This window comes from Monosiga brevicollis, genomic scaffold (genome assembly GCF_000002865.3).
Source record: "Monosiga brevicollis MX1 MONBRscaffold_42 genomic scaffold, whole genome shotgun sequence".
NCBI lineage: Eukaryota > Choanoflagellata > Craspedida > Salpingoecidae > Monosiga > Monosiga brevicollis.
This window is the reverse complement of record NW_001865079.1, coordinates 233,691-249,422: the sequence shown is the minus strand read 5'-3', so window position 1 is coordinate 249,422 and position 15,732 is coordinate 233,691. Positions and strand designations below refer to the sequence as shown.

The following is a 15,732-nucleotide window of genomic DNA, read 5'->3' as shown; positions in this document are numbered from 1 at the left end:
TTCGTCTGTCATGCTAGTCGACTCTTCTGCTGGCATTTGAGTAGTTTCTTGGCCAGCCTCGTCCCGAGCTTCTGGCGATGCTCCAGAGGCAGTGCGCAGGCGTTCGCTCTCCAAGACTCTGATGTGCACAATTCGGCTGCTCACTGGCTCATATTGTCGCGCGTCTTGAGGGGTTTGAAACTGTCGGGCCAAAGAAGGCAGAGCAGCGAGTAATTGTTCGCGCACGGTACAGCAATTGTCCACGTAGATGGCTTGGCTGTCTGGCGCGGCGAGTTGTTCAATCCAATCCTGCGGCGCCGATGGCCTCCACGACAAATGGCCTTCTTTTGAAGATTGCGTGATGCCGTAGTGAGCAAGGAGCTCAAAGGCAAAACGCTCATCAGCGTTCAAGTGCTCGAAAAGGACGGTTCCTGAGTCGATTTTGACTTTCAGTTGCTGCAACGCCTTTTTTGAAAGTGCCTGTTGCAGGTGTGATATGCCGCTCAAAGTATGGGAAAGGTGACCGATTGCAGTGGTGGGTACCATCACAGCTAGTGCTGCCCCTGATGTGTTGCTCCGGATTGTGGCGACAGCGTTGTAGCCCGTGCCACGAACATTTTTCAAGAGCTTGAAGGTGTGATCCATGGCCAGCACATCTGCTGAAGAGGCCAGCATGATTGCACTGCTTTGTAGAAGCTGAGGCATGATCTGGTCGCCCAAGGTTGTACGAAGCCGCCCAAGCGTCCGCCGATAAGTACTGGTGAACATCTGATAGTGGTTTTTGTCGTCTTTCCAACGTCGGTGCACTGCCGCGAGAGGCTCCACCTTGAGATTTGCCACCACTTCACGAGGCTTCGGAAAAGGGCGTTTGGATGGCAGCCCTGGGATATTGACATCAGCTATATCGGTGACTTGGACGGCGCGCTTCCGAAATTCGAGCACGTGGGAGCAATAGCATGTGTCAAGCAAAGTCATTCGCACGCTGGCTTGCCGATTGCACTCCTCCTCTAACGAGAGCAAGGTGGTACTTCCACAAAGCGACTCAAAGACGCGGGTGTAGAATGGCATGCTATAGAATGCCTTTGGGTTGCGCGAGCCGATGTGGAGCTCAAACATGGATGCCAATGAGGTAGGCATGGCCTCGAGCACGGCTTCCAGGCCGGAGTGAAAGGATTGGGCAGACTTTTGCCCTTTCTTCTTCAAGCGCAGGGCACAATCATCGTTTGGGCAGCGAACGACGCGAAAGGAGGCAAATCGTGGCTCTGCGCCCTCGTGTTCGATGGGAAACAACTTGGACCAGTTCGCACTCCGAGGACACGATGCTGGCAAGGCTGATAGCTGGGTACCACATTCGTGACAATTTAGTGGTGTTGGTGCCACGAGAGGGTTCCAGTAGAGTATTTCTGCGCCCTCCAGCAGATACAGGGAGGCCAGCGGGGTGCGATAGCTGCCCGCACATGGTAACCGGGCATGGTGGCATAGCTCAAAGTCAAGGGTTCGATTGGTCTGCACTTGATGCTCGTGAAAGGCCATCCTGCAATTCGTGAAGACATACAAACAGAGGCAAGATTTTGAACAGGTGAGCATGCGTTGTGACTGGAAAATGAGACCATTTTAAGCCAAGCAAGGTCATCTTCTTGAAGGCGAGTACCTACAGAAGCTGCATGGGGGAAGCGTCCCCAGGCTCGGGCTCAGCTTGAGCACCATCATGGAGTGGCTGCTGTTGTTGCTGTTGTTGCTGTTGTGGTGACGGCTGCGGTTGTGATGAGGGCATGATGTCTGATGTTGCTTCAGGGTGCAATGGTGGATCTGATGTCTCAGCGCTGTCCTCCACATTAGCGGAGGACCCTGGGCCGGTGATGGGTTCAGAAGGGGATGTCGTTGATGACTCAGGCTCACCATTTGCAGGAGCGCGGGAACTGGCGCGTCTACGTGCGCCGGTTCGCAGACGAGGCGTAGCCAAGGCTGCGTTACTCGGCGGGTCATACCGGATCTCCTCATTGACGCGTTCGAAGACGAACCAGGTTTGTTCATGAAACGGCTTGAGCTTAGCGGCCCCAATCGATCGAATCTGTTTAATTGACTTGGCATTCGGGAATCGTGTCCAGTGCTTTTCATGCAGGTGTTCGGCAAGTCGTTGCAGAGTGCTGGACTGTGGAGGCTTGACGTTGGGAATAGGGTGCTCTTTGAGAGCCTTGATGAGTGCGTTTTGAAAAAGCGTATTGCCGAGTGCGGCGCAGGTGATTTGAGACCTGAAGGCGCGGCCGGGACCAGCGTACCAGGCGTGCGAGCGAAGCGACATCGATGAGAATTCAACCAGGTTATGTCGGTCAACACAGCTGCGTAGGGCTGCTGTCACGTTATCAGAACAAGCAAACCAACAAAAAAGGGCTCGACAATCGACTCACCCTAAATTGATCGGCAGGGGAACACCTGGTGGAGGTCGAGGGCATGGAAGGAGCGATGATGGCGCCTGCGTGCTCGCAGCCGAAGGCGATGGGGCTCTTTCTGCGGTCACGGGCGGTTGGGCACTGGCGGCAACGTCGGCAACTTCATCTGCCACGGTCGTTGAAGCTGTGGCAACAGATCGGGTCCCTATTGGAAGCCGCAATCAGAGCGTGCGCCTAATGAGGCTGGCTAGAAAGTGGGCCACATCACACGCGGAGCCCACCTTGAATGGGAAAGAAGGTGTCGATAGTTGCTGCACGTCGTCGTTGTTGACCATCGCAGGCCATGGCATGGCGGTCTCTTGGCATGGTCAGATCTGCTCAGGGTTGGCAAGGTATCCCTTTGGCAGCTGGCTTTGATGCGCGAAAGAGATGAACAAAATTGGAAAAAAAAAATGAAATTGTCAACCAGAAGTAATATACTTTCAACCCCTTTATCTCATGTTGAGATTTGAATTATTGAAGCCCTCAAAAATGGCCTGAACTTATTCAGAATAGCAACAAAGATATACAAATATTTCGAGCCCCATCATGACAAAGAATACCTTTTATGAATCAAGTCAGAACGTAAATTTGGGCAAAAGCAATTCAAAAAGGTATTCTACAGAATACAGGGGATCGAATATGTCAAAGTACATGACATTTCCTCCCGAGGGTAATTGCCCCAAGCCCCACAGCACAAACACAGAGAACACACGGCACACTTACACTCCTATAGCAAGACACAACGTCGGGTTGAGAAAACAACCGACCACAGACCAGAAGGACATCACACGAGCAATCACGAAAATACCACAAAAATACAGTAAATATGACAAGAAGATACAAGTCAAGGCATAAAAAGACGCGACTGGTGTACACAGGAGTTCCCACAGAGGGACCCTACGATGAGCGTAGGCAGACGCCGTCAAAGTGGCGCTGGATATGGTCAGCGTGGACCAGAGCCGCGAAGCGACCTATGAAGTGCCCTGTGCGAGGAGCGGCACAGAAGTAGAGCCTGCGTGATGAGCACTCATTGGTCAAGCGGTTATAGGCCAGTTTTGAGTTGCGAGGAAGCGCGTAGGTTTGAGGGAGCGTTTTGAGAGAGATTTGAGAGACGTCCGTCGGGACCGAGCGAAAAGTTTGATGGTGTCTTGAGGTCCATTGAACCAGCTGCGGTCGGCAAGCATTCACAGTAACTAGACCAGATGCAGCGTTAAAATAGCTGAAGGGTTGCCCGATCCCAAATCACACAAGGCAGTCTGCCCACAGATTGCAAAGTACGGGAGGCACGTGTTGCTTACTCACTTGCCTAGGGTCAGCCCAAGTGTGTCTGTGTTTAGGTGCGTATATTCGTCAAAAAGTGAAGTTATATCAGCGATGGAGACTCCAGTGAAAAGAGACAAGTTAACGACGCTGAATGCATGCGAAAGCAGTGAAAGCGTTGAGATGCGTGGGAGCTAGAATTTGACGCTGACACTTTGTATGTCTCAGCGACATCTTTGGCGCTGTGCGAGGCGATTGTGACATGGAAAAGGTCGTGTCATTGGCACAAGTCACACTTGTGCTCTACTCGAAGTCCAGACCCAAGCGATTAGGGAAAAGAGCATGTCGTGAGATGATGTTCAATTTAGAACGCGAAAAAAATGCATTTCGAGAGATGTGAAAAGGAAAAAAACGAGCAGGTGCTTATGAATCGCACACCACCAAACTCAGCGCCTCCTGCTGCACATCGCGTTGCATCAACCCCGGAAGCGTAGCCGCCCGCAACACGTGCGACGCTTCCCCATTCACAAGCTCCAACAACACCTCGTCCGACACCGCATTCGTCACCCCCAGTGCATACATCTCCGCCCCCGCGCCCACAAGCGCAGACACAGCCCCAGGCACAGGGTTCCGGTTCGACGGATTCCCGTCCGTCACCACAAGCACCGCCAGATCTGCTCCTGCACGCCGCCCAGAGCCGCTCCCAGGCGACACCAGCGCCGTCGAAACCAGCTGAAGCGCCCGATGCGTAAACGTCTGCCCCGCCAAAAATACCGCGCTCGACAGCTCCGCCTCAATCACGCTCCGGTTCTGGCCCTCCGTAAAATCAAACAACAGCTCGGGATCCGTCGAAAACGACACCGCTGCAACCTGCACCGCATTGGCCCCGATCCTCTCAATCCCGCTCACCACGCTCTGTGCAAAAGCAACAACCTGCTCCCACCCAGACGCCTGCAGCGAGTCGCTCGAGTCCAGCACGAGCACTACATCCACCACACGCTCAGACGTTGCCACCGCGTTCTGAACACAACCCAGCGGCACAGCCGTCGTACTCGTCGTGCTAGTCGTGCTCGTGCTGCTCGTACTAGACGTACTGCTCGTGCTGCTCGTGCTGCTCGTACTAGACGTGCTGCTCGTGCTGCTCGTGCTGCTCGTGCTGCTCGTGCTGCTCGTGCTTGACGTGCTAGACGTGCTAGACGTACTCGATGTACTGCTCGTACTCGATGTACTGGAGGTGCTGCTCGTGCTGCTCGTGCTCGATGTACTGGATGTACTGGATGTACTGGATGTACTAGAGGTGCTGGACGTGCTGGACGTGCTGCTCGTACTCGATGTACTGGACGTGCTGGACGTGCTGCTCGTACTCGATGTACTGGACGTACTAGACGTGCTGGATGTACTGGATGTACTAGACGTGCTACTCGTACTAGAAGTGCTCGACGTGCTAGACGTACTAGACGTGCTAGACGTACTGCTCGTGCTTGACGTGCTAGACGTGCTACTCGTACTAGAACTGCTCGACGTGCTCGACGTGCTAGACGTGCTACTCGTGCTCGACGTGCTAGACGTGCTACTCGTACTAGAAGTGCTCGACGTGCTAGACGTGCTCGACGTGCTAGACGTACTGCTCGTGCTCGACGTGCTAGACGTGCTACTCGTGCTCGACGTGCTAGACGTGCTACTCGTACTAGAAGTGCTCGACGTGCTAGACGTGCTCGACGTGCTAGACGTACTGCTCGTGCTCGACGTGCTAGACGTGCTACTCGTACTAGAAGTGCTCGACGTGCTCGACGTGCTAGACGTACTGCTCGTGCTCGATGTACTGGATGTACTGGATGTACTGGATGTACTAGAAGTGCTGGATGTACTGGATGTACTGGATGTACTAGAAGTGCTGGACGTGCTGGACGTGCTACTCGTACTAGAAGTGCTCGACGTGCTAGACGTGCTTGACGTGCTAGACGTACTGCTCGTGCTCGACGTGCTAGACGTGCTACTCGTACTAGAAGTGCTCGACGTGCTCGACGTGCTAGACGTACTGCTCGTGCTCGACGTGCTAGACGTGCTACTCGTACTAGAAGTGCTCGAGGTGCTCGACGTGCTAGACGTACTGCTCGTGCTCGACGTACTGGATGGACTAGACGTGCTGGACGTGCTGGACGTGCTAGACGTTCTCGATGTACTAGACGTACTGGAGCTGCTCGATGTACTGGACGTACTGGACGTACTGGACGTACTGGACGTGCTAGATGTACTAGATGTGCTCGACGTGCTAGACGTGCTTGACGTGCTCGACGTACTGGATGTACTAGACGTGCTGGACGTGCTGGACGTGCTAGACGTTCTCGATGTACTAGATGTACTAGATGTACTTGAAGTACTCGATGTACTAGAAGTACTTGACGTACTAGATGTGCTTGATGTACTCGATGTACTCGACGTGCTGCTAGTGCTACTGGCCATCATGCCTGTTGGACTCAAAATGTATGACCCTGCAGATGGGCAGCAACTGACTCTCTGTTTCACAGCAAACGGGCATACCATGTGAGTTCGCGGTGCTCAACATGATCACATACCAGAGTGGTGCGTAACTCATGTGGCATACACACCTGTCGCACTGCAACCGTTGATTCCTCATACTGCGCCTGTATGTTGGAGCCACTATACAGCAAGCAAACGCCCTCATCCTTATACTCAAAATAGGTGCAACGAGCCAGTGAGTCGCAAAGCCGAACGCAGTCAGCGATCGCCTCGATATTTGCCGTCACCAGTGGGTGAGCTCCACGCCGAGTCACATTGAGGCCAGTCGCATAGCCTGACGTGTCTTCGCAAGGCACCTGAAGAGGAGGGGGGGTTGTGGGCACCGCAGTTGATGGGGACGTCGTTGGCGGTCGCGTTGCCCTCGTCGTTGTCGTTGGCGGTCGCGTTGCCCTCGCCGTTGTCGTTGGCGGTCGCGTTGCCCTCGTCGTTGTCGTTGGCGGTCGCGTCGCTCGCGTCGTTGTCGTTGGCGGCGATGGCGGGGGCACTGACAAGTGTTGCTGACAAATAAACGGTAACTTGAGATACAGCTCTTGTACATACCACTTGGCTGAATATGGACTTAAAGCAATGGCTGGGGCCGAATATCCCATTGCCGGTTGTCCATTTCGCCTATGGAGAAAACACAAACATTCACCCCCACGTTGCATTGTGAGGCATCGCGTGTGCATGGCTGTGCCCCTGAAACGCCAGAGTTTTCGCGTCATGGTACGCTCGCGCAAAATCCACCGGCGTACCAGTTTGTAAAGTCAAATGGGAGTGCTGAAGACCAAGCGAATGATGGATGACCGGAGCTCTCGATGCCAAAGCCCCCTGCGCGTGCAAAGATGAAGGTCATGACGTGAGACAGCAGCCTTGATGAGCCAAAAAAAAACAGGTCAATCAACGCCTACGCATCGCGATGGTTCCTGCTCCCCAGGGACGAGGCTTGTGAGCGCCATCGAGATGACCCACCAATCCAAACAGCACTGGTAACGTCACGCAGCAAAGTGTCCACAAGAGCATGATTTGTGGTCAGGTCCGCAATCGTGGCCAAATGACCACGATAGCGAATGCATGCAGCTTCGGCATCGAGCCAAGTTGCCGGGGTCGAGGAAAGCCCGAAGCGATACTGCCCGACGACAAGATCATAAGCTGCGATCAATGAAGAGACAGGTCAGGCATGAGCTCCACATCACATACGTACGCCTGGGCGTCATGTCTCAATGCTCACAAATGTCGGGCCACCACCGGGGGTATGAGCGAGCTGATTCGAACGTACTCTGCGGTGGCAACACGGTGGCAGTCGCCAGGCTGTGGCAGCTGATGATAGCCAGCAACAGCAATGAAAGCGCTGCGCATGGATGACCTGGTCGAGCCATCTTGGCGCTGAGCCCAAACGGGGCACACGCCAAAGCAATGCCAACGACCACGACTGCGCGCAAGAAATGTCAACTGGTAGCTGGGCTTCAGCTCCTTGCCAGAGTCCAGAACGACCTCCCACAGCAAAGCCGACGGAAGTTCTGGCGCCAAATCGATGGCTTCTTCATAGCGCAGCGATGCGCTCTGGCTTGAGCATGCATGCTTGACCATTGTATTGCGCACAAGACTAGCCAGTAGTGGACAAGACGCATGCAAGGTTTGGCTGCACCAAGACCTGCCACCTGTTTGGATCTCGTGCTGAACAACCAGCGCCAAGAACGAGTAGGGTAGGAGCGATTCACAGTCCATGTAAGAGCTGGATTCAATCTCTGCCCATCAAGGTGAAGGCTGTTGGTCGCGTCACACACGTGTGATCTGTGTAACACAGACATTTCAGGGCTCTGATCGTTTGGGAAAGAATAGCCTGTAGTTGGACGTGCCACTGCACTGCTCGGCTCTTGTCTGTTTAGCATACACAGACGGCTGCGTCTCATCTGTGGAGGCCCTAGGTCTTTGGTTGCTCCGTCAACCAGGGCTGTCGCAACACGGTGTCACGACTCCAGAACACCCGTTTCGTTTCCCAGCTCCGCCCCCTTGAGCGCGACAACCTTGACGGTCACCGCTGCAACGTTCGAATATGCTGACAACACAGCCCGTTGACTGGCAACGAGTGTCTTTTTTGAATGTATTTATATAAGCTATTTTGTCTCACTATCCCAAGCGATGATTCGTTGGTTCAGTGGTAGAATTGCCGCCTGCCACGCGGTAGACCCGGGTTCGATTCCCGGACGAATCAGGATTACATTTTTTGGCACTTTTGCCAAGCCTAAGGCTACATCAAAGGTGCACAGTTTCTTTTTTTGCTCTTGGGCTTTGCATCAATTTTGTGTGACACTAGCTTTGGATCCTTTTATATTTGTTTTCAAGGGCGGGAGTTTCAAGCGATGATTCGTTGGTTCAGTGGTAGAATTGCCGCCTGCCACGCGGTAGACCCGGGTTCGATTCCCGGACGAATCAGATTTACTTTTTGACTTTTTTTACTGCTCTGCCCGACGGCAGCCAGCCCGCGTGGACGTTTGGCATGCGAGTAATGATTTTTTTAGCGCGTCTTCTAGGCATTGAATCAAGGCGTAGTCCATTGACTTATTTTTCTTCGTGGACCTTCACGCGCCGTGAAGGATGTCAGGACATTTGTTGTTGGTTTTTTTTTTTGACAACAAGCATCGCTCTTTAAACTCAAAACTGTGCCATTGTTGTACATGCGATGATTCGTTGGTTCAGTGGTAGAATTGCCGCCTGCCACGCGGTAGACCCGGGTTCGATTCCCGGACGAATCAGATTTACTTTTTGAGTTTTTCTCTTTGTTTTTCTCTTTCTTTGGAAGCTGAGCGTTTCTTTTGATGGTGGGTGAGACTGTTGAGTATTATATACAACTCTATTCGCATGCCCGGATTAAGCACGGATTCGTTGGTTCAATGGTAGAATTACCGCTTCCCACGCGGTAGACCCGGGTTCGATTCCCGGACGAATTACGCTTATCTTTTTGATGACAAAGAACATCGTCGTCATAATTTTTTCATTATGTTGGTTGTGTTAGTGTTGTATATGTATGATTATTTGTCTCACTATACCAAGCGATGATTCGTTGGTTCAGTGGTAGAATTGCCGCCTGCCACGCGGTAGACCCGGGTTCGATTCCCGGACGAATCAGATTTACTTTTTTAGTTTTTTTGCTGCTGCTGACCTTCAGGCTGGCAAGGGTGTAAGTTACGTGGCGGTGACGCGAGTTTGTCTTGCTCTTTTGATTTTGTTTTGCCCAGGTGCCTGGTGTGTGTGATGTGCGTGATCTGAAACCCGCTTTAAAGGAAAGCATGGAACGAGCTCAGAGTCGACTCTTCAACGAGTTGATGGGTTTTTTTCGAGATGCTTTCGATTGGCAATGGCCCTGATGAAGCGCACGGCGCTGTGGGCGCGGGGTGTAGGGTCAGGAAGAGAGAGTAGTTCTAGTCGAGCTCAAGGAGCAGGTCACGGGCCAGCTCGGCTAGCTCTTGATTCACCTGCGCCACGCTGTGGGACCAGTCAATGAACCAGCTGTCAAGACCAGGCTCATTCATGTGCAAAACATGGCAAGAAGCAGGATAGCGACCAACCTGCGATCTTCGCGTGGCGGGCGAACAGCGTGTTCCGATGCAGCGAAGGGATCTTTCTCAGCGGGACGCTGTGAGCGGTCCAGCTGGTCTTGAGCGACCTAAGTGAAGCGGGGTTGCAAAGCAAGCACCAATTCGGTCAGGATTTCGAATCTTGCGAGCAAAGCAAAGGTGTCACAGGCCCAGACCACGGCGGGGCTGCCTTGCCGTTGCCGTACCAGTCGCAGCTTCCGCTGCTCCAGCTCTTGCAGGGCGCCCAAAATTTCAGCTGCGCCAAGGGCATCGAGTTCTTCGAGGCGCAACCGCACCACCTAAGCACAACCAAAGTATCAGCGATCAAGGGTGCGGTCCAGGACCTCATCAGCCAAGCATGACGGCGTTGCTGATGATGGCCATCTGATCAAGAAAAGAAAGGCTTCATGTCGAGCGCATGGCATGAGCTTGTTCTTTGCCTCGAGCAACACCAATTGGCGGAGTGCATCGTCACCTTGAGTTCATTAGCTAGGCGCTGTGAAGTAAGGGTATGATCATGCACGGCTTGACGATATATGGCAAAGTCGCGTGCCTCAAAGTAGGCCAGGAAAGCGCTGTGATTCGGGCACACAATGAGAGCACACCAACCAAGGACCCGCGCGTAGCAGGAGTCAGTGGCACAACAACCACCACCGCGACCTACGTCTCAAATGTTTGATAGCTCTGCAAGCGTTGATTTTGGATATCTCTTGCCATGCGCACGCATGAACCCACGTCCTCCAGCCCCTCGATCACCACATCTGACGCGCCGGCCGCCGCCTGAGCCGCAGAGGAGGAAGAGTCGGTCGCCGCCATCTTCAAAATGCCCCGAAATGATGACATTGCCAGAGTTTCGTTGGCAGCCATAACATTTGCTGACATTCAATTGCCGTCTTTGTACCTTTCTCTTTCTCTCTTAGCTCTTGTTATTCTCTCTCTCTCATTTTCTCTCTCTCTCTCTCTCTCTCTCTCACCCACAACGTTGTTGTGCCAGCTCTCTCTCTCTCTTTCTCAAACTGACCAAACCAATTCATCTCTCTCTCTCTCTCTTCTGTCTGTTCGATTGTCAGCATTTTGCAGGCTGATCAGCGGCACGAGATGGATCATCTGAAGCTTGAGCAAATGGCGCTGGCGCCGTTGGCTGCGCAGCAAATGCAGCAGGAGGACAATTATGCACGCGTTGCCGAGTTTATTGCCGCTCTACCTGGGGCGTGTCGCTTGGCTGTGGTGACCTCGGGAGGAACCACGGTGCCATTGGAGGCCAACACAGTCCGTTTTGTTGATAACTTTTCCGGGGGACAACGTGGGGCCGCCTCCACAGAGGCCTTTCTGGCAGCCGGCTATCACGTTCTCTTTGTGCATCGAAAGACCTCGATGCGTCCTTTTTTACATCGCATCGACCTCGATCGGGACTCTGATGCTGATGGCCAGCTATGCTCCAGGGCGGCCAAACAGCTCGCCACTCGTCGCCAGGTGAGACAGACATCTGCCGTCCACGCAACGAGGCCTCCCACCCCCCCTGGCTTTTCGCCTGGATGTAGGCGCCTCTCACCTCAAAGCTTGAGAATGGCTGTCAAAGTGGTTCCATTTCTTCACTTTCCACTTGTCAATCCTCTTTCCGAGCTCTCTAGGCGCTGAAGGATCAACGACTAATGGAGCTGCCTTTTGTAACAATATTTGACTATCTCTCCCTCCTGGAGCGCATTGAAGCACTCCTCGAACCCTTGGGGCCCCGAGTTCTGCTCTACCTAGCTGCCGCCGTCTCTGATTTCTTCCTCCCTCGGGAATGCCTGCCTGAACACAAAATTCAATCCCGAGAACAAAATGGCCTGCACCTGGACCTGCAACCTGTTCCGAAGATGCTTGGGGTGTTCCGCGCCCGGTGCCCCAAGGCCTTTATGGTCACCTTCAAGCTTGAGACAGACCATGCCTTGCTCGAAGCCAAGGCCCGGGGCTCATTGCGGGCCTACGGCCAAGACGTTGTCGTGGCCAATCAATTGGAAACCCGCCACCAGCTCGTCCGCCTCTTTTTTCCCACAGACCAGCCGCCCATTGTTATCCGGGCCCACGATGCCGATCGCGATCTTGAGGTTGTCCTCATTCAAACCTTGGAACGCATGCACATCGAGCACACGCACCGGCTGACAGCGTCTTCGACACCCTCGAAATGATCCATGGACTCCTATGCGTTTCCTGTTGACGCCAGCAATGGCAGATGGCTCTCCGATGTTGACGGTTGTTGTTGTTTTTTTTTTATTTGCTTATTACGACAAGCTGCATGTTTTTCCACTCCTTTTGCGCTGTGCGCCAGTGTCTTTGGCACCTCGATTTCTTGCTGTTGATTGAACATGGTTTGCCCGAACGCAGGCCTCGTCGGAATTCAACTTGACATCTGATTTAAATTCTGGTATTAGTACTACAGTAACATGACTCATAAAGTCACACAACCAAAAGACCCCCCGCCAAACAATCCAGACAAGCAAGAATTGAACCAAAAAAAAAAAACAACGAACAAGGACAGGCATGTGATACGGGCTACGGGAGGGAAACGGAGACGCACACATCGCATGCATGACCGAATGACAGGATGTTGCCGACCGCCTCCAGCGGAGCACAGCTGGCGTGGCACCCCGTTGAACACTTTTAGAGATTGATCGAGGGTTGATCCGTGCCGTGGACTGCCATGGGAACTGGCTGTACACGAGAGTTGCCCTGAGTTTGCTGTTGGTTGCGCGCGGGACCTTGGCTGAGACCTTGGTTGGGGTACAAGTTGGCTGCAGAGCCTGGCGGGTGTGCACCCTGAGGGATCGAGCCTCGGCGCGACCCTGGCAAGGAATTGTCAAAGCCGCCGGTGGTCTCTTGGACCAAGAGAGCGTCACGCAGTTGGCGCGGCGCCTCCTGGTGGTATAGCATGCGGCTATGGTGCTGGGGCACGTGTTGCGTGGCAGATAGGTGCTTCTGGCGCTGGGCAAAGTTGGTGCACCAACCCCGAGACTTATCCAAAACCCGCAAGAAGAGATGACGGTAGCTGCCCGAGGTATCCGAGTGGATGCGACTTTCCAGCGTGCGCTTGTAGCGACGATGATAGGCTTCGGCAATTAAGTCGAGGTCCTTCTCGCAGTGCATCACCATGAGGCGCACGAGGTGGTAGTCCTTGGTTCCAATACCCTTCATGGTGTTTTCAAACTCTTCAGCAAAAAAGTCGTGGTACTCGCGCACAGCACGCACGATTGTGATGAGCGCGCGCTTGAAGTTGAAGCTCGTCTCGCGCTTGATTGACTTTGAGATTTCATAGTCGCACAGTTTGGCGTAGTGCTCAAAAATGACCTGAAGCATGGGAAAGGAGTGGGTGCTAAACACGGTGATAAAGGCATCCTCGTCCGTACCCATGCGGTCCTCGCCCGCCGCGTACAGGCGTGCGGCTTCCTCCCGAGCGCGCTCCTGGTTCACGGGCTCATCCTCTCGGCGTGTATTCTCGACCATACTGCACAGGAGCTTGCAGTAGTTGCCTGACGTGTCGGAGCGAATGGCCTCAGCTAGGGACACACCGTACAGCTCCTGGTATTTGTCCTTGAGTCGCTTCATTTCCGCGGCATCACGTGTGCAAATGATTTCAATCAGGCTACGGTCATCCGTGCCCAGACCGCGAATGGCCCGCTGGACCTCCGAGGCCACAAACTCATCCGGATCCTTGAGCAGCGCGAGGAGGAACCAGCGATAATCACCGCCCACTTCGCTGTTGACGTCTTTGGCCAGGTTGCGTTGGTACATCTTCTCAAACTCAGTGGCAATCACGGCGCGCTGTGAGCTGCTGCGGCCGCCAATGATGCGGTTCAGCATCTTTTCGTTGGTGCCGAGACCACGCATGGCCTTACGAAGCATTTTGGCGTCCTTTGCCGGGTCAAAAAGAGCATCGCCAAAGAGTTCGAGGCACAAGCGCCGGTAGTCGAAACGGGTTTCTGAGCGGACACGCTCATACAGATCGCCCTCGTGGAGGCTGCGGTAGCTTGTGATGATGTCCATGAGGTCAATTTCGGCGCGCGTGGAGAGGATGTAGATGAGGGCGACGGCGTTGTGACCGACGCCGTCCATGGCAGTCTTGAGGGCGCGAGCATAATGTTCGGCCCGATTGGTGGCGGCAGCGAGGGTAGCCTGGAGAGCGCGGCGAAAGTTGAAGCTTGTTTCCTTCTCGATGGCACGGCTGAGGTCGTTGTCGGAGAGCTTGGCATATGCGGTAGCGATGGCAGCAAGCTGAGGCAGGCTGCGGGTGGAGAAGATTTCCACAAAGACCTTTTCGTCTGTGCCCATACGGCTTTCACCAGCTTCATAGAGGGACGAGGCGTCCTCTTGTGCCAGGTCGAAATTGACGCCACGCGAGTCCTCCTCGCGCTTACCCTCGGCCAAGGCCACGAGGTATTTGCAAAACCAGCCACTGGTGTCGCTGCGAATGTCGGCGACGAGATCACGGGAGAAAAGCTCCGAGTAAGCGCGACGAATGTGCTCCATCTCCGTGGCCGTCTTGTCTGCGAGAACCAGGATGAGCGATTCCTCGTCGGTGCCCATGCCCTGGATGCTATCGTGAGCGGCAATAGCCTCGGCTTCGAAGCGGGTGCAGACGAGAGACACGAGCAGTTGGCGCAATTTGCCACCCATCTCGCTACGGAAGTCCTTGACAAGATCGCGGCGATAGTTGGTGCTGTAGGCCCGCGCAATCTCAAGGCGCTGTTGGCGGGTGCGGTTGGCGATAATGTCGACGACAACGCGCTCATTGGTGCCAAGGCCCCGCATGGCTTTGCGCAGAGCCTTGGCGTCGGTATCAGCGTCAAAGTGCACGTACGGGATAATGGTGGGGCCCATGTGCGCTCGGACGGCCTGGACGTAAGAGACAGCGTCACCGTCGATTCGCCAATTGCTGCGAGCCACGGTGTCATGCAGTTGGTGGCCCTGCTCGACGCCAGAAGGACCGGTGCCACCGACGACGGTGGGCACGTTGTAGCTACCAACGGCTTGAGCGTGATTGGTGACACCGGCCGTGGGCTGGAGGTTAACGGAGCCCATGCCTCTTAGGAGCTGGTGTTGGTTGGCTTGGAGCACTGCCAGTTGATCGAGGGAGGCATTGACGGGCTGCATCATCTGCAGGGCGCGTTGCTGTTGGTCTGCGATGGCGCGGATGAGACGCTCCTGCTCAAGAACTTGCTTCTGGACCTGAAAGAGGCGGATAATGTGGTCTTGATTCTGTTTGATGACGCGCATGTCATCTGTTTGGCGACGAATCTGGTCTTCAACTCGCGCGAGGCGGTCCTCCACGGCGGCGCGATCCGAGCTCTGTCACGGGTGAAGCGATACACGAGGCAGGAGCGGAAGACAAGGTCATGTGAGATTGTTCAAGCTGAAGCTTTTGTTGTTGTTGTTGTTGTTGTTGTTGGTGTGTGTCTCTCTCTCTCTCTCGTCTCAGCCATTTGTGTTTGCTCCTCGTGTAACAGGCATGAAGCTGGGGAGAGCGCCGATCAACGTACCAGGGTGGAGGCTTGTTGTTGTTGCAGGGATTGTTGTGATTGTACGATGCGATTGACGGCATCGTTTTGAGCATTGACCTGAGCCGTCAGGCTATTGTAGGCATCGGTGATGGCGGCATCGTTGGCCAGATTGTGCAGCTTTGGCTCGAGAATCGGATTGATGGGGGCTGAGCTGCTGTCAAAGGAAGAGCCGGTCGTGGAGTGGTTGGAAGGGTACGCTTGCTGTTGGTGAGGTGAATGGTGGCTGTTGTTGGAGGCGGGAGGGTGGTCGTAGCCCGTGCGGCTGCCGTACGGCTTCTCCTGGCTCGTATGCAGCCCCGTGCCGGGCGGTTGCACTGCCGCCATGCCGAAGCGTCGAGCTAGAGAGGCGCGGTGGCAGTTGTATTTGATCACACGGCCGAGCCTATGTAGGCAATGGCGGCCGAGGGGGGGGGGGGGGGGGATTAA

The 15,732-nt window shown here is 54.3% G+C and overlaps 4 protein-coding genes across 4 annotated transcripts; 2 read left to right on the top strand and 2 right to left on the bottom strand.

The window, feature by feature from the left end:
- Window positions 1-140: 140 nt before the first annotated feature.
- On the bottom strand, window positions 141-2,714 carry MONBRDRAFT_30067 (uncharacterized protein; the record flags this gene model as incomplete). The annotated part of the gene is made up of 6 exons (XM_001750495.1): window positions 141-288; window positions 311-1,513; window positions 1,635-1,907; window positions 1,968-2,231; window positions 2,388-2,574; window positions 2,651-2,714. 6 exons carry the CDS (start codon window positions 2,712-2,714, stop codon window positions 141-143), a joined length of 2,139 nt encoding a protein of 712 aa, XP_001750547.1.
- A 1,701-nt stretch (window positions 2,715-4,415) lies between these two features.
- MONBRDRAFT_30066 (uncharacterized protein) lies at window positions 4,416-6,219 on the top strand (the record flags this gene model as incomplete). Its single annotated transcript, XM_001750520.1, has 2 exons — window positions 4,416-4,677; window positions 4,859-6,219. 2 exons carry the CDS (start codon window positions 4,416-4,418, stop codon window positions 6,217-6,219), a joined length of 1,623 nt encoding a protein of 540 aa, XP_001750572.1.
- A 4,373-nt stretch (window positions 6,220-10,592) lies between these two features.
- On the top strand, window positions 10,593-11,940 carry MONBRDRAFT_30065 (uncharacterized protein; the record flags this gene model as incomplete). The annotated part of the gene is made up of 3 exons (XM_001750519.1): window positions 10,593-10,750; window positions 10,840-11,242; window positions 11,401-11,940. The coding sequence occupies 3 exons, from the start codon at window positions 10,593-10,595 to the stop codon at window positions 11,938-11,940; spliced, it is 1,101 nt and encodes a 366-aa protein (XP_001750571.1).
- Window positions 11,941-12,412: 472 nt separating this feature from the next.
- MONBRDRAFT_12654 (uncharacterized protein) lies at window positions 12,413-15,630 on the bottom strand (the record flags this gene model as incomplete). The annotated part of the gene is made up of 2 exons (XM_001750494.1): window positions 12,413-15,094; window positions 15,286-15,630. The coding sequence occupies 2 exons, from the start codon at window positions 15,628-15,630 to the stop codon at window positions 12,413-12,415; spliced, it is 3,027 nt and encodes a 1,008-aa protein (XP_001750546.1).
- Between the last annotated feature and the right edge of the window lie 102 nt (window positions 15,631-15,732).